The sequence below is a fragment of the Fusarium coffeatum genome, assembly GCF_003316985.1.
Source record: "Fusarium coffeatum strain FIESC_28 chromosome Unknown BRIP53273_contig_9, whole genome shotgun sequence".
Lineage (NCBI taxonomy): Eukaryota > Fungi > Ascomycota > Sordariomycetes > Hypocreales > Nectriaceae > Fusarium > Fusarium coffeatum.
The window spans coordinates 172,109-189,840 of NW_022157808.1; the positions used below are offsets into that span (position 1 = coordinate 172,109).

Consider the following 17,732-nt stretch of genomic DNA (forward strand, 5'->3'; position numbering starts at 1 on the left):
CTCAGGGTCAGGGCGCATATTTTGGGGGCTTGAGCTGGGTAACAGTGTCTCTGGGCGTCATAAAATAAATGACACTCAGTAATAGTCTGACTCCGAGGGAGGTGACCGAATCATTTCGTCGCCTTTGCCCGTACAGACACTTTTCTAAGACCTAGACTAGATGGTACTTTTCGTCTTGGTGTTGTTCCTCTCCGCCTGGCCTGCACCCCCTTCGATACCCTAGACTGCATTCCCTCCTTTGGAATTGCTGTTCTTGTCTTTCCCATAGAGCAATATCGAGACTTAGGCCATGAGAACTGCCTCTGCTTTTGCTTTCGCACCGGGCCGGAATAACTTACCGGTAATGGATAGTTATGTTCGGTAAAGTTCTAAGGCCATACTGCGCGTCTGTGGTTGCTGGTACCAATGGCTCTTCTTGCTCAATGTAACCTTAGTAGCCGTGAACAGCATACTATTCTTGCTGGGTCGCTGGTTCACCCATGTCTGGCCCTTGGTGAATCTCTCGTCACCATGACCCTGGGTCCCAAATGCTACAGCGAACAAACGCATTGAATCGCATGGCGCTACAAGCACATGTTCGGCGTCTAATACCGAAACCCAGTGAATGATTGCGATCAATGGCTCTGACATTATGTCAAAGTCGCTTTCTCAGAGTCGATGCTTATTGCTCGTCACTACAGCTTGAGGTCGTCCCGTGCGTATATGGACACCAAGGATAACGGATTCAGGATGTAGCCAGAACAACCAGACAACAGTCAACAACAGAAGCATTGCACCAAAACACAAAAAGCAAAACAAAAAACAAAAAATAAAAATAAAAACAAAAACCGGAGTTCTTCATCGTGTCCGAAGACAGATTCGATTTCTGGGTGTGTCGTTGGGTTGTCAATGGTCAAGTGTGCGGCCATGAAAACGCCCGATCAGACTTCATGTGCCGAGGATGTGGCAACGCAAGGGCTGACGGTGCCCTGGCGAAAAAGAACGGGCGATATGTTGCCATGTGGGAGGGGGAGGAAAGCGGATTCGGAAAATGGGTGTGGTGTTGAGTAAAATGGCATGGGTAATGAGGAGTGGTAGGCAGATAGAAGAATGCTAGTCGAATCGAGGTTCATATACTGTATTTCGTACAAAGGTCAATGAAGAATCGAAGCGACGCCTTTGCAATGAAAAACCGCGCCTCATGATAGCTGTAGATCCGTATGACGTTGAAACCTGTAATATAGAGAGCGTCACCTTCGACAATTGTAGTGCATCCGAGCGTCAAAGTAGATACAAATATCGTCCGACATATGCCCAGCTATCTAGCAATTTTGTTCTATGAGGACGACCTTATGGCAGAGTAAACGAGAACGTGTAAAGGTTAGGAGGGGCCGCTTCGAGTTCCAAGGCGTTTTCATCAGGGGTCGTATCTCCTCCACCAAAGGAGATTAACACCCCGTCTTCCATAGCGTTTCTGAAGAAAGAGATGAAGATGTTAAAGAGCGCCATTGTTTGTGGTAACTTTGTTAGTGATGAGTGGTTTGGGTGATGTGGTTGACGTTGGTTAAGGACGAGAAACAGGTTGAATGGAAACTAGTAACAAGAATGTTTTAGATCTAGGTGAGCACTTCATTTTATGGTAGAGAAGAAAAAGAAAAAGAAGGTATGTTTTACGCAGACATTAGAATTATGATGCTTCGAGAAAAGTGTAAAGTGCTTTTATCTGAACAAGATGAAGTTTACGTTAGATTCTACAAAATATATACTCTTTCAAAAGACCAAGATTTATAACATATATCCGACGTACATGTGGTGGTTTCATTAGTGAGTGTTCTGGATTCGAACTGGTTGAAGGCAGTCAATGTAGGCCATCATGCTGAATGCAAGGACGGCCCAACTAATTCCTTTTACTCCACCCTTCTTAACGATAGCTTCGCGAAGCTCATAATTTATCGCAAATATCTAAAGGCTATTCACTCAGCCTGAAATGCACTGCCGACGCGGCATCGATACATGGCCGCGCGATATATCACGGGCCGCCACCCCGAATCTGTCCTCATCTCTAAGTAACCGCCGCCCTCCCAGTCAGGAGATGCTAGCTCCAACTGGTAGGTGGAAAAATAGGTATACTATGCGCGTTGCCTAAAACTGCTGCAAGGCTGCCGAGCTCCGTAAACCTTCATCTCCAAACGTCGCAAAAAGTTAGTACCCCTGCATATGTTCCTGTTTCGGCACGGAGCATTAATATCCGAACTGGCAGATGACCTCGAATCGCGAAACCGAGAATACGAGTATACGGTAGGCAAATTCTGTATAAAAGGCCAGTAATAGTACCATGAATTATAGGATGTCTTTTGGTGTATGGCCATTCGTTAATCATGAAGTTACTCTCTCTTCTTTTCGCTTCGGCGACCGTTGTCCAGGCCGCTCTGAAATGGCAGAATGTCAAGATCGGAGGCGGCGGAGGCTTCTCTCCTGGCATTGAGTTCCATCCTAATGCTAAGGGTGTTGCATACCTGCGTACAGACATCGGTGGCTTGTATCGTCTCAATCCCGATGACTCTTGGACGCCTGTCACAGATGACACGGGAGTGGATGCAACATGGTATGATTTCATTCAACTTCCTCTAGCTATGGGTTCGTGGACTAATTTCTCGAAGGAGCCGCTGGGGTATCGATGCCATGGCCATGGATCCTAAGGACCCTAACAAGATATACACTGCTGCAGGCCTGTACACAAACAGCTGGTAAGCAAGCTAGTCCTCCTCCTCGACACACACCTAACAAAGTCACAGGGACCCTAACAATGGAGCCATTGGTATCAGTAATGACAAAGGTAACACATGGTCCTTCACCACCCTCCCCTTTAAGGTCGGTGGCAACATGCCCGGCCGGGGCACGGGTGAACGTCTCGCCGTTGACCCCAAGAATTCCAAGATCATCTACTTCGGTGCGCGAAGTGGTAACGGTCTTTGGAAGAGCACCGACGGTGGCAAGAGCTTCTCTAAAGTATCTTCCTTCACAAACGTTGGAACTTGGATTCCTGATCCGAGTGATTCGTCTGGCTACAACAACGACATTCATGGCCTAACTTTCGTCACTTTTGATCCAACTTCTTCCATTGTCAATGGCGCTACATCAAGAATCTTCGTCGGTGTGGCTGACAAGAAGACTGCTTCTTTGTATGTCACCAATGATGCTGGTAAGACCTGGAAGCCTGTTGAGGGCCAGCCCAAGGAGTTTATGCCGCATAAGGGCCGTATCTCGGTTAAGGAGAAGGCGTTGTACCTCTCTTACAGCGATGGTGCTGGACCTTTTGACGGAACTGACGGTTCCGTTCACAGGTACGACTTGGCTGCCAACACGTGGAAGGATATCACGCCACCTGGAGATATCTACCACGGCTTTGGCGGTTTGGCGCTTGATCAAAAGAAGCCTGGAACTCTTGTTGTTGCCGCCTTGAACTCGTGGTACCCTGATGTTCAGTTCTGGCGATCTACCGATTCAGGCAAGACGTGGTCTACGCTTTGGAACTACAACGCTCAGGGCAGCCTTGACTATCACTACAGCATCTCCACTCCCAAAGCTCCATGGATCTACAAGAACTTTGTCTCACAAGACACCAAGCGCCTGGGCTGGATGGTTGAAGCTTTGGCTATCAATCCTTTCGACAGCAACCACTGGCTATACGCTACTGGTCTTACCGTCTACGGTGGCCATGACCTCACGAAGTGGGATACTGAGCACAAAGTCACCATCGAGTCTTTGGCGGATGGCATCGAGGAGTTTGCTGTACTCGATCTCAAGTCTGCACCTGGAGGCAGCGATCTTCTTGCTGCTGTAGGTGATGACAGTGGGTTCACATTTGCGAACAAGGCCGCACTGAACAAGTCGCCTCAGTCTGCTTGGGACAACCCTATGTTCACAACCTCTGTCAGTGTTGACTATGCTGGTAACAAAGTTGGCAACGTTGTTCGAGCTGGTAACACTGACGGTGAAGCACCTATGGCTGCCCTTTCCACCGACGGAGGAAAGTCATGGAAGGCTCACGGTGGTGCTGGTGCCAATCAATACGGAGGTTATATCGCTATCTCCGCTGACGGACACGTCGTGCTCTGGTCAACCGAAACGAAGAGCGTTTTGCGATCTGAGAAAGAGGAGTCTTTCTCGTCCGTATCTAGCCTACCTTCTGGATCACTTGTCGCTAGTGACAAGCGCGAAAATGAAGTCTTCTACGGCGCATCTGGATCCACCTTCTACGTCTCCAACAACACTGCCTCAACATTCTCCAAGGCCGGATCCCTTGACGGAGCAAAGTCAATTCGCGACATCGCCGCCCATCCTACAAAGGCAGGCGAGGTCTATGTCTCTACCGACGCGGGCATCTTCCGCAGCACCGACTTCGCTGATACGTTCACCAAAGTCGGATCTGGTCTGACCAACACACAGCAAATTGCTCTTGGCAAGGGTTCAGGAAGTAAGTGGAACTTGTACGCTTTCGGTGCCGGATCTGCTGGACGAAGGTTGTATGGTAGCTCTGATATGGGCAAGACTTGGAAGGATATCCAGGGATCTAAGGGCTTTGGATCTATTGAATCGACGAAGTTGGCAGGAAGTGGAAATGAGGCTGGACTGGTTTATGTCGGCACAAATGGCCGAGGAGTCTTCTGGGGACAAGGGTCAATCTGATGATATGTCTTTTCAGCTGTCTACTCGACTTATTGTAAGATGTCAATTAGCTAAGACATTCTATGGCAATTCTATTTCGGTTGCCTAAGCCTTCAGAGGTCAATTCTTCTCGCCTCCATCGTGTCGCATCACTAACAAACATATGTGCAAGCCGTATAGCACGGCCGCAAACTGCTTTACCGACGTCAGAATAAGCAAACGCGTCCCTGAATTGCATGAACATCATATCGAATCAAATTCCAAGTGTAGTTTAGATCTTACTTTGTACTGCCAATCCGGTCAAGATCGCCATGTTTGCGGCATTGCTTATCGTGTCGCTATCTAAACGACGCGACAGGGCTGAGCTGTCAGCAAAAGCATCCACTTTTGTCAAGATCGTCGAATCCTTCACCCAAATCCCAGGTTTACGACGAGGCAGTGATGATAATTCGGATGCTTATTTGTTGAATTTAAAATTATAGCTATACGAGTGGCTTGGCAGTGGTGACGACGGATGCAAGATGTGCCTGTTGATCAATTGACTGAATCTCTATAAGAATGGCCAATACTGGCATTTTCGTATTGACAACATCACTCATCACCATCAATCGTTCACAGCTACCCATTCAAGATGAAAGCGTCGCCGGTAGCAATAGTCTGCACTCTCCTCGGGCTCTCGACCGCAACACCAACACCATGCCCAGATGATGGCGTACAAGAAGCGCTTTCCTTCGCCTACATGGTCGGCACAAGCCTTGCCACGAAGCCTAAGTCATTCGCTAACATGCAATAGTATGGCTTCCCTCTGTACGCTTTCGGCGATATTGCCAGGCCTTTGCTCGCTGCAGGTGTCCCGATAAGGCCTAACATCAACATACCCTCTTCCGAGCCAAACGAGCCAGGCGCTGTTGGTGTCGTCCGACCCAACGCGGATACCATGTACTCAATCCTGTTCATGGATTTGTCGTCGAATGATCTCAAGGTGACCGTACCAGAGGTGCCGGAGGGTCGATACTGGGTCTTTCCCTTTTGCACACCGTGAGTCAGCCGACTGTGAGTGAAGCCGACACCTAACAACATATAGTTATGGCGACAATCTGATCAACCTTGGTAACCTCGACGCGAGCAAGCCTGGAGACTACCTAGTCCGGTATAACTCCAAGGCCTATGGTCTTCAAACCGATGATGTACCAGAAGGCTACGTTGGAGTCATCAATTTCCCCATGGCATACGGGCTTGTAAACGCGAGAATCGTCACCGACCGCACAGAAGAAGATGTCGCTATTGTCGCAGAGCTCCAAAAGGGCTTCCGCGTACGCCCTGTTCGACGATCCGGAAAGCCTGTCGCCCCAGCTCTCAATCTCACCATGTTCACCGACCCTGATTATACCGACGAAAACCAGTCGCAGTATCAGGCCGTCATGAACACCGCCGCAGCTCTTACACCATACCTGCCGCCCTATATCGTCTCCGATCGCAAGACCGTTGCCAAAGACCTCAAGAAGGCAGGCTTCAATAACGGAAAGTTCCAACAACCGGCAGGTACAGACTTGACAAAGGCCGTCGGAATGGCGAACAAGACAGCCTTGGCTTTTTCAGAAAGACCAGAGGTTAGCAAAGATGTCGGCAATGGCTGGACTCTCATTTCTGAAGAATACATCGGTAGCTTCGATTCCAACTATGAGATGCGATACCAGATTGGCCTGACGGCCTATCTCGCATTAAAGCCATCTGAGTGTGCATACCCGGCATTTGGATATTTCGACGCCAACATTGCTGTCGAAGAGGGTCAATCTGTTCTCTGGACTTTTACCGCACCACCTAAGATTAAAGAGGGAGGTTTCTGGAGTCTTACCGCCTACGGACCCGATCAAGACTTGATCCCGAATGACCTGGACAAGTACATGGTTGGCGATAGGAGTAACTTGACGTTCCCTGACGGAAGCCCAGTAGAAACTGGCGGGGAGGGAGTCTTCCAGGTCTTGCTTCAGGATCAGAACATCAAGCCGCCTTCCAACTGGACCAACAAGTAAGTGATGCCTGATCCAAGACAGAATGAGTACTGACGATACGACAGCTGGTTGCCGCTCAACTCCGGCGGTGGAAACATCTCAGTTACTAGTAAGTCGCCCAGTCTTTATTCCGCATTGTGACCAGTTGCTGATTGGACCGCTTCAGTGCGATGGTATGGTGCGGAGGAGGAAATGGTTGATGGTACATATGTTCATCCCAAGATGACTCTCATTGATGCCATCGAGGGCTAAGATCGATACGAGGTGCTAATGCTTGGCGGTGAGGAGGGGATGGAAGTAGAGGTGCATGATTGACAAAGTGGAATCCTATGTCGTTTAGTTGAGTTTGTTATCTTTCAAACCAGTCCCAATTGCACGTGTCGCATGCAGATCTATCTTAAGAGCTTCATCTCCAGGTGTTAGCTCAGAGATCTAGACCATCTTCTAGCGTGGTAGCCCACCTCGTCTAGCTCTCACCGTCATCTCAACTTACACACAACGCTAATTCCACTTACCGGCACTTACATCACATCATTTACCATTCTTTTTCGTACAATTCCTTTATTCCTGCGCTTTGATCAACGTTTCTGACGTCAGATCAGCCATCTCGGCAGATCTATACGATTCCCCTCATTCCAATGCCCTCATTCGTACTGGATTTCCGAACCCATCTCATGACCAGCTGTTGTGCCGTAGAATACGAGATGTTCTCGAACATCCCAATACGAACTCAATCCCCACCACAAACCAATCAAATAGACACGGCACATACTAGCAAACTCATTTACGAACAATCCAAGCCCAGCTGATCTGATGGTGCCAATCCTGAAGCGGTCCGAACCGCAGGATTCCCCACATGTTTGGTGCTGGGTAACACGAGGTGTTGCAGCTTCATGGCGGGGTGGTGGTGATGGTGTTCCGACAACACGAGGTTATTCTCGGATCGAGCGGCTTGAATGAGATGAGGGATGCATGAGGGAAAGGATAAATAGAGGGCAGATGCTCGGCACTTTTCAATCTCGTGCGACAATTCAATCCAACAGTTCAACACAATCAAAATGCAGCTGACCAATCTCTTCTGTCTCGCTTCTGTTCTGACCTCTGTGTCAGCCATTACCGGTAAGCCCGCCCAAATACCACCTCAACCACTACCTACACAGAGGAATTTTGAGACTAACAATTTTTTTTTTAGTAAGCTACGACCCAGGCTACGGTGATGCCAACCGCGCCATGACCGCTGTCTCCTGCTCCGACGGCAGTAACGGTCTCATCACCCGCTACAAGTGGCAGAAGCAAGGACAGATCCCCAAATTCCCCTACATCGGCGGCGCGCAAGCAATTCCTGGGTGGAACTCACCAAACTGTGGAACTTGTTGGAAGTTGACATACAAGGGAAAGAGTATTAATATCCTGGCGATTGATCACACAAGTCAGGGTTTCAACATCTCGCCGGCAGCTATGAATGCTTTGACCAACAACCAGGCTGTTAAGCTTGGAAGGGTTGATGCAACTGCTGTTCAGGTTCCTGTCACCAACTGCGGTTTGAAGAAGTAAACCGTGGAGTGGGATTAGACGGTATGCGATGGGTGGTTGCTTTTGTGATATTTAGCAAGGCAATTCAAATTAATTCTAATGCACCCTAACTCTACCAATCATTGAATATGTCGTGCCTCGCGGGCATTTTTGCAGTAAAGAATAATCCTGTCGCATCAGCTAACCTTCCGCGAATTGCTTCTTGCATTGCGTCGTGCGACAGCTTATTCCGGTCGCAGAACACAATCAGCTTATGACGTATCACAAGATAGAAAATCAAATTGACAACACCACTCAGCTGCTGACACATTTTCAGCACGACTCGGGAATTAGTGCATGAAAGCCAAGGGCTCTTCTTCCAAGTTTAAATCTCATCCTTTTCACTTCTTATTCCCGGGACTGTGTCAGCCGCCAAGTTTTCGCCTCGACGAATGACAGACTGATGATATCTGACTGGTTTTATAGGTTCCTCGCGTGTTTCATGTCTCTTCCTATCATGCCGCTAAGGTTAGACACGTCGAAGGGATGATGACCACGTCGCTGGGTAGTCTGCCCGTAGAGAAGAAGCTGGAAGCGAGAAAGAGCTTGTTTTCGGGACTTGTCCATAGGTTTTGCTTTTGGTGGCAAGCTGCGTTGTTCCCTTTCGTCATATGGAGGATGAGCATGATGTCGCAAGAGGCCTGTGAGCTATTGGCAATGAGGCGCTCAGCAATATGCTTGAGCATCGGATGAGACGGCGAGCAATACACCAACACATTCCATGACGATGGGACTTTCAAACTCAGCAAGTGCATCAACGATTTCGGACATTTCCTAAAGAGGCTCTCGACGAACTATTCAGAGCTCTCACATAATACCGATGTTGCATATTAATTGCAGGAATATGCCGGAGAGTGGGATCCTTACTAAGTCACAGGTTATTGTGCGAATCGGAGATTATTGTTCGTTGAACCTTTGCAGTTTGCATGATTGCTGACAAGAGGCCTGGACTAAGCCTGATAATGAGTTGTACTACCTCCCGACCACTTGGTGAGTTGTCCGGATGGATCGGACAACTCCCGTGTTACGTCCGTGATTACATACAAAACCATTAAGAAAGGATGAAGAGGATTTCTTATGACGTTGTGAGCTCGCCGCAGTCAAGCTCTGGTACAAGCTCCTGGTAAGCTTGATCCTTTGGCTAGTGTACTCAAGTATGTCACTGTCAGGGATCCGAGTCCTTAACACGACCTATATAGCCCATATGAAAGGCCTTGCTTGACCGTCATCTATTTTCGTAAACGCGCTTCAATTTTAATTGAATCCATCGTCAGCATCATGATCTGATCTCGCGTTTCATGGTGATAAAGGGTTCAGGCACATGCCAAAGCTCATTAAACCTGCAGCAAGTCATTCGGCGTTATTCCCCATCCCCATCGCTGCAGGGGCTGTAAACCACATGCGAGTGTCAGGCGACCCATCCCCAACACTACCCATCCTTTCACTAAAATTAGTATGGGTGAGAAAGTACCTACCCCGGACTGCAGATCAGAGCGATGTTTCCGACGTTGCACTCATTAGCCTTACCGCCCGACAGGGCCACCCTTTTGTTTCTTTTTCACTTCTGACCACTGAGGACTCTGCCCTGAAATGCGCATAATGCAAGCTGGATCCAACCTTGCGACTGTCATGCGCTGGCATAACTGACGTCCTTCGGGGAGTGTCGGTCTGATGCCGTGCAACTTATCATCAGTGATCAGTGTAGATGATAGGTAGTTAATAAATGAAGAATTGGTATATAAGGGATAGAAACTCTTGCTGTTTCAAGAGGATCTCCTGTAGATCTTGCTGTATCACTATCGCAAGGCCTATAATTCTCATATATAATTCACCACACAATGCGTCCTTCTTCAACGCTTCGTCTACTAGGCGTAACACTCTTAGTCACTCTAGCAAGTGCACAAGCTGCTGCACCTGCTGGTTGGCCCAAGTTCTGGTTCAAAGGACATGTCACCAACAAAGAAACCTTCAAGTACAATCCCACAAACGAATTCATCTTCCCTAGTGTGTTCCATGCAGGACAATACCTAGACAACCCTCTTGCAGAATGGTACATCTACTATGCACCACATGAGAACCCAGGTGGTATCTCACTAGCCTACTCTGATAGTCTTGAGGGACCATGGAAAGAATATGCCAGCAACCCGATTATCAAGAACAAGTGGGACTCATACTACTCTGTTCCACATGTATCCAGTCCAGATGCCGCATGGAACGCAGAGACTGGTCGTTTGTTCCTTTACTTCCACGGCGACAACACAAAGACGCGCTGGGCAGAGTCAAGCGACGGTATCAACTTTCGGTACGGAGGTGTAGCTGTTTCAACAGCCATGACCAGTTCCAGCACTACAGAGACTAGCTACGCTCGCGTATTCAGCCATCCCAATGGAGCGTCAAAGTACAACTACGCAATGTTCTACATGGCCAATGAAAGCAACAACAAGCGCAAAATTAGACTCGCTGAGTCAGTGGACGGTCGCAAATGGGACGTCTACTCAAACTATCTCGTCACAGGTGGTAGTGTCGAAGGCGATAACGTCTCTGGCGCCAACTACTGGGTCTGGAAAGGACAAGCTTACATCATTTACCATGGGTCTTCGGGCAAGATGTACGCTCGGACAATTGATGCGACGCTAAGAAAGGTTGGATCGGAGCCAATCGTGTTTTATCAGTCCCGTGGACAGGGACAGGATGTTGGGCGTGTTGCGGCTCCTGATCCTGTCACGTCCGGGGAGAATACCTATTTATTTTATGAATCTGGAGATCGGCTGGGAGGAACCATTGCCTGGGCGAAGATGCAAAAGCAATCGCGTCGGGATTTGCATGAGCTTGCTTGGGAGGCGTGAAGTTGAGCCTGTCGTTGTTTTACCAACTGTAATATTAGTTTAATTGATTATGATTTTGTAAATCAATAAATCATTCGTTCTTAAACATTCAATAGTGTACGCCAGGGTTTCATTGTGGCTGACTGTTATGAGTTCAGCTACCCTACGCCTTTGACTGGTGAAGCTTGGACGTAAAAATCAGAACATCCCCTGAAAATTGGGACCCCACAGAAGCTCCCTCCCTGGTACCTCACGCCATCGCCAAGGTGGACATTTCAACGAGGTAGCGAGACAAGTCCAATCCACATTAAAAACCTCAATTCAGCTACCGAGTCTCTCAGCTAAAGACCCCGAATCTCATTTCGTATGCGTCATTCTAAAGATTCTACTGCCATGGCATGATGACTCCCCTCTCCTCTCCATGATACACGTTACCGCGTTGGGCCGCAAAACCAGCTGGCGCGCAATGATTGGTGGCCTCCCATCCCCTGTCCAATAAGAGGCCTCCTCTCGATCAGCGTATCCATCTTCAGTTACCGCCTTTTTGGCTCAGTATCCACGTTGGACGCTTGCTCCTACATACTGGACATCCAATATCCATCGTCTCGTCTCTCACTCATTCTCTACTAACCAAATCCATACTTTACATACACTCTTTATCTAAAACATGGGCCTCGGAGAACTATTCGGTACAGCAGTTCGCGACAAGAGGTTCCAATCAGCTGCTCTAGAGGTTGCAAGCACCTGCGCCTCGGCGTCGCCCGTCATCAAGATCGTTCAGGCCGCCAACAAGCTCGCCAAGGTTGGAGATGTTGTTGGCCATGCCAATGACTTCTTTTCGGGCGCGTCCCAGACCGTGAAAACGGCCCAGGTGATCCTCCCGCAGATGCACATCTTGGGTCAGTCCCTCGTCGACAGCGCCAAGCTCTTTCACCAGTTTTCCATTGTCGCCACCACGTTGAGCGCGGGGGCAAACATCATCCAGACATACCAAGGCATCCAGGCCTTGAACCTTATCGCTGCTAAGCTGGGCAACATCTCGGATACTCTGCAGGCCCAGGCTGCTCTTACAGCACAGCGAGACTTTCCACAATATGTTTTCGACATGATAAGAGAGCGACTCAGCCAAACCAGCGTCGACCAAGACCGAGAGCATTGGTTCTTTCTCTGGCATCCCGACACCGATTGGTATCCCAAGTTCTTCCACCTTATCGAAGAGAAGAAGCTCAGCCCGAGGTTCTGCGGATACACCAACCAGCTCGACACCGTTTTCATGTTCATGCTCGCCGCTCGAGAGCGCATCACGAAACGAGAAATGGTCAAGGCACGAAGACGACAGCACTGCAAACCCGTGCAGCTGCACCTCATCATTCCAGCCTACCAAACGATTCTGATCCCTGATCGCATCAAGATCCCCGAGGAGATTGGTGATTTCGTTATCGAAGGCCGAATCAACAGCAACAGACCCTTCGTGTGGCTGAATCTCCCCGACGACCAGCAGCACTTCACCTTCGACGTCGGCATGTGGAGTCCCCCGGAGTCAAGTCTGTTCGAGAAAGCACTGGAGTGGATGGGCTTGTCGGGCAAGCTCCAGATCTCTGATACTCCACGAGTGCTTGGCCTTGGAGAGACGATCGAGATGAATATGATCGAGGATGAGAAGCCCGGAATGACGATTGAGGAAATTACAAATGGCCCATCGACGGATATGATCAAACGAGCTGCCACCGAATCACAAATGGATCTCGTGGTCAACAAACACCAGTCGATCCCAATGCATGAAGGTCGCAAACGTCGCTGGCGCCGACGAGGCAGTCGCTAAGCCCATTACGAAATAGGAGGATATTTTGGAGATATTTATTGCATAACGAATACGGCGTTCTGGAAGGCATTTTAGTCAAACGACATACAATATCAACATGAACATCATGAGGAAACACACACAACTCGTTAGGAACTGTTAGGGATCATACATACTAGATTGTCATTTTCAAAGGAATAGAGCTCGGATATGAATAGCGAGCAACGAACGAATCAATAAAAAATTGTTTGGATCGATCTAAGCTGTCTGAGAAGGGGTATCAGTGGACCCATCGTAGCCTGATCTCTTCGAATAATGTTTCCACCTTGTTGCGCAGGGACTTTTCTTTCGGCGGGAGTGGTTCGGTCGAGAGGGCGAACTTTTCGAGTGTTTGGTATGCGGTCTCCAGGTCGTCGTTGACGATGGTCAGGTCGTAGATACCTGGCCTGGCAGCGTACTCAAGCTCGAGGACTGCTTGCGCGAGTCGTGATTTGATGCTCTCTTCATCCTCGGTCTCACGACCTCGAAGCCGAGTCTCCAAAGCTACCAAACTTGGCGGCTGGACGAAGACATACTTCACGCTCTGTTTCTTGAAAGTCTTCATCGCCTTGACCCCCTCCATATCGATGTCAAGCAACGGAGTCATTTCTCTGTCAATAACATCCTGAATTGCTTGGAGCGATGTGCCGTAGTAATGTCCGTTGTAATCAGTGCACTCGACAAACATCCCCTGTGCATAGAGAGCTTGGAAGTCAGATTTACTCGTGAAATAGTAGTGGGTACCTTCAATTTCGTCTGGTCGAGGTGGCCTTGTCGTGTGTGATACGACAGTTGCGAACTTGTCGGGGTGTGTTTCTCGAAGCTTGGTGGTAAGTGTGCCCTTTCCGACGCCCGAAGGGCCGGAGATGATGATCGGTTGGCACGCGTGATAGGGAACTCGACGCATTTTGAATGTGTTTGGGGGATTGCGGGTAGAGGGAAAAAATTGTAGGGGAGATTACTGACAAAGTTCGTGATTGCGTGGTTGTTCGGCATATCCTGAGGCGTTAATGTTTTTACAAATTTAGAAACCCGATACACGTGAACAGGCACCTCTTTCCCTGAACATGGCTGTTCCGTCACTTGCTTTCTGTGCAACTGTCTTATTTGCTTTTGTTATGTGTTGTTCCAACGAGTCAGGAAGTTTGAATTAACGCAGCCAATCACGGGCTTGGTGACGCCACTGTGTTCGCCTTATGAAACTATCGCGAATCACTTGTCAGCACTTATCCAAGCACATTATACAGCATGACGAATCAGGGCCACGATATCAGTCTGCATAATCATTTTATATCGACGTCACACTCCCTTTCTTTGTTATCTGATAGATGCTTTCGATGGAAAGTAGGTTTTCTGTTGCTGGGGGTTTCTTTAACCAGTGAGCCCCAGATAAATCTCATTTTCCATATCATCAACTGCGACCTCTCCAGTGAAGTAAAACCCCAATAAGCCAGGTGCGCAAGTCGAACCAGGCAAGAAACTACGGTACACACCTCGCACACTTGCATGATTCCCGCATTTCTCTTGCTGTGTACTCAACACCGCTCGCCCCAATCCAAAAAGTGCTGAACCCATGTTTCTGCAAAGTCTCGAGCAAGACTACGAGTCTATGCTTTTCGCTATCTTCATGCATATTCGCCCGCTCCTTCTCGAATAAGGCTTCACGGCGGTTCCGGTCTTCAGCGAATATTCGAACACCTATTCTCTCGAGTTGTCTCCCCTCCTCGTTCTTGATCGCACCGGCGGAGGCACCATTGTCCAGGGTCCACAGGATATCGAGCTCGCTAAAATGGCTACAGATATCGAACCCAAAACTACAACAAAGGTGGGCATCGAGGATGAGCGTTCGAAGGCTAGGGCTTATCCATCTGGCACAACCGTTCGAGGATGGCTTTGAATTTGTAACAGTTACGGTGAATGTGTGTAGATTGGGATACGGCCATGTTGTGAATTTGTGGTGACGAAAAGCGAATCCTAACCACCCCAGCTTCAACTCGCGCAAGGACTCGCGCTGTGGCCTGAGTACGTCGGCTAGCCTGTCCGTTGTCCAGTATCGGGAATGAGAGTGAGGATGAAACCAGTCCTCTCTATAAGCTATGATGTTCAGATCGAGACTGTGAAGCGCACTTGGCCACTCCAGTAGACGTCTGATGGACCTAGGCCTAGCGCGTAGAGCCAAGAACTTGAGGGTAGAAACGTTCGCCGTTCCCTTCTCTGCCTGTAGGCCAAAGTCAGCGGAGGTCTGGCAGCAAAGGATCAGGTACTACTGTTACTCACAGGCAAAGGACCGAAGTCCAGGTCCCTAGGGCAAAGGTCGAGCGAATCGAGTGTCAATCGTTGCAAATTCGGCAACTTAATCAGTAATTTGATCTCCCCACTGGCCATCGTATTTCCGTTCCAATTCACTGTTAAGTCCGTGACGTATAATTGAAGCCATGGACTTTCGTCGAGGGACTTGAGAAAAAGGTCTTTCTGGGGCGCGCAATGGTGGAAAGGATCGCAAGAATCGAGGACGACTCTTCCGCACAAGAGGGGCATCGCCAGACGGTGAAGGCGGCGGCACGTAAGCGCGAGAGCGTACTGTCCTTCGACATCCACTTGTCCCCGACGAAGATGGTTATTGTGTCTGGCTTGACGCTCCCTGTACTTGTTGGTGTAGTAGACCTTGTTCATCGCCCATTTGTGGTCGAGTTGCGCAACCTCTTCGACAATGAGGCACAAGATTTCATCCGGCATGCGTAGGATGCAGCTGTCATCTTTGGGAGTCCGGAAGAGCTTTATGAGAGATTCATAAAAGTGATATCTTTTTCTGCAATGACATTGTGGCCCTTTCAAGCAGAATAAGTGTAAGCGGCGGTAGAACACCCACAATGCGGCGAGCGGAATAATAGCCATTATGAGATCTGATGACTGTAGTTCTCCATGTGAAGTTGGAAGCAAATATCCATCAGAAGAGATTTATAAATATATTTACACTTTTGTAAAGCATCATGACTACGCTGCCTACAAACCCTTTTTTCTTTCCTTACCCTGCCCTAACAGAAGGTTTGGACTAGCTATCAGATGCCTTTCCTTGTTAGAAACTGAAATAACTGGTCGGCTCCATCCATATGATACGTAATCCGCCTTCACAGCAGCAGCCCTTCAGACGTCAAAGGATTCCACGGCCACAGATATACGTGTTATCATGATTGAGCTCTTGCGCAGCCTAATGGATCCCACTGCGGCAGGGTCCACCTAGCCTCGTGCAAAGGCGTCAAAAGAGTCGCCTGTTGTAAGCATAAGAGACGAAATAATCTCATTACTTTGTTCTAGTTTAGCCAAATGCTTGGGGTACTTTATCCTGACGCCCTAGGGCTTGAAGGATGTTCTTCTGTTACCCATGTGCCTCATCATCGCACTCACAGAACCCTCGAATATCCCTCGCAGTATGCTCAACTCCACTCGCCCCAATCCAAAATGACTGAAATCCGGCCCTTTCCAAACACTTCAATGCCATAGCGAGAAGCTTCTTGCTTCTATTCTTGTGCTCACACTGTCTCTCCTCCACAACCACATCCCCAATTTCCTCTGAATCATCGACAAATACTCTAATCCCTATCCTCTTCAAACTCTCACCGCCACCGCGCTCCTTGGTCCTCCTGGCTCATCTCCCCACTCTCATCATCTTTTGCGTTTCTACCGCAGCAAATGTGCTGAATGGTCCGCACTGTGAGTCCCCATGAAAATCGAGGATGAGCGTGTGGAGAGAGGGACCGAGCCAGTTGCTCAACGTTATGGGGCATGGGTGCTTTTTGACCAAGTTCAAGGTCAAGGTGTGTAGTTGGGGGAAGAGCCGCGTTGACAATTGATGCAACTCAGTATTATAATAAGGTAGGTATCCGATCTTGAGAACACGTAGCGATTCCCGCTGTGATTCGAGTGCATCCGGAAATTTGGCGTAGTCAAATTCTGCTTCTGGCTCATCAGGATCGTATCCATCGAATGACATGTGACCAAAGTCAAAAGATTGAAGGTTTCGCGGCCATTCGAGGAGAGGTTTGATATCTGCAGGTTTGGCGTGTAGTGTTTTGAAGCTGACATCGGTCAAGCTTGATGTTCCCTTCTCTTCCTAGGTACTATGGGTTAGTATGAGACTTTGAGAAGAATTACCCCCAAAAGCATAAGAGACGAAATGCCTTGGTCACTTCAGGTCAAGTTGAACCAGCGCTTGGGCTCTTTTGGTTTGGTAGTATAGGTCTTGCGAGACATTTATTCCTTTCCCACACAGCATGAAAGCCTGTTCGTTCTCCAGGAAGATATTGACATAGAGCCCACACGCAAATGAGAAAGGAATTGCTTACTGGCAAAGGACCAGCTATCATTCCAGGCTCAACCTTCATTTTCCAGAGTGCCAAACGCTCTAGACTCGGCAATTTGGCAAGATATCGGATTGTATCCATCCCCACGCATTCGAAATCCCAGTTTATTGTTAGATCTTTGATGTGCAGCTTGAGCGACAGGTTTTCGTCAATCGTCCGGAAAAACAGAACTCTCTGATGCGACCAATTTTGGCAGAATTTGTGTGCATCTAGCCGTACAGTTGTGTACAAGATGGGTATAACTAGATCGTGAAAGCGTCGACATGTGAGTGCTAAGGCGTATTGCCCTTCGACGTTGATTTGGCCTTGATGTAGCCCGGCCCGAGTGTGTTCCTTGCTGTCGGTATTTACATTTTTATAGCGGCTATTGTAGTATTCGTAGCCTATTCCCAGTTCATGGTCGAGGTAGGCGACTTGTTCGAAACAAAGGTGCAGGATCTCGTTTGGCATGCGCAGTAAATAGCTGTCGTCAGAC

The 17,732-nt window shown here is 48.6% G+C and overlaps 6 protein-coding genes across 6 annotated transcripts; 5 read left to right on the plus strand and 1 right to left on the minus strand.

The window, feature by feature from the left end:
• Window positions 1-2,357: 2,357 nt before the first annotated feature.
• FIESC28_00407 (uncharacterized protein) lies at window positions 2,358-4,668 on the plus strand (the record flags this gene model as incomplete). Its single annotated transcript, XM_031154558.1, has 3 exons — window positions 2,358-2,584; window positions 2,640-2,726; window positions 2,775-4,668. 3 exons carry the CDS (start codon window positions 2,358-2,360, stop codon window positions 4,666-4,668), a joined length of 2,208 nt encoding a protein of 735 aa, XP_031021417.1.
• Window positions 4,669-5,278: 610 nt separating this feature from the next.
• FIESC28_00408 (uncharacterized protein) lies at window positions 5,279-6,911 on the plus strand (the record flags this gene model as incomplete). The annotated part of the gene is made up of 5 exons (XM_031154559.1): window positions 5,279-5,389; window positions 5,441-5,685; window positions 5,732-6,676; window positions 6,725-6,768; window positions 6,826-6,911. 5 exons carry the CDS (start codon window positions 5,279-5,281, stop codon window positions 6,909-6,911), a joined length of 1,431 nt encoding a protein of 476 aa, XP_031021418.1.
• Window positions 6,912-7,717: 806 nt separating this feature from the next.
• FIESC28_00409 (uncharacterized protein) lies at window positions 7,718-8,213 on the plus strand (the record flags this gene model as incomplete). Its single annotated transcript, XM_031154560.1, has 2 exons — window positions 7,718-7,778; window positions 7,852-8,213. The coding sequence occupies 2 exons, from the start codon at window positions 7,718-7,720 to the stop codon at window positions 8,211-8,213; spliced, it is 423 nt and encodes a 140-aa protein (XP_031021419.1).
• A 1,856-nt stretch (window positions 8,214-10,069) lies between these two features.
• Window positions 10,070-11,077, plus strand: FIESC28_00410 (uncharacterized protein; the record flags this gene model as incomplete). The annotated part of the gene is made up of 1 exon (XM_031154561.1): window positions 10,070-11,077. The coding sequence occupies one exon, from the start codon at window positions 10,070-10,072 to the stop codon at window positions 11,075-11,077; it is 1,008 nt and encodes a 335-aa protein (XP_031021420.1).
• A 646-nt stretch (window positions 11,078-11,723) lies between these two features.
• On the plus strand, window positions 11,724-12,878 carry FIESC28_00411 (uncharacterized protein; the record flags this gene model as incomplete). Its single annotated transcript, XM_031154562.1, has 1 exon — window positions 11,724-12,878. The coding sequence occupies one exon, from the start codon at window positions 11,724-11,726 to the stop codon at window positions 12,876-12,878; it is 1,155 nt and encodes a 384-aa protein (XP_031021421.1).
• Window positions 12,879-13,137: 259 nt separating this feature from the next.
• FIESC28_00412 (uncharacterized protein) lies at window positions 13,138-13,803 on the minus strand (the record flags this gene model as incomplete). The annotated part of the gene is made up of 1 exon (XM_031154563.1): window positions 13,138-13,803. One exon carries the CDS (start codon window positions 13,801-13,803, stop codon window positions 13,138-13,140), a length of 666 nt encoding a protein of 221 aa, XP_031021422.1.
• Window positions 13,804-17,732: the final 3,929 nt, after the last annotated feature.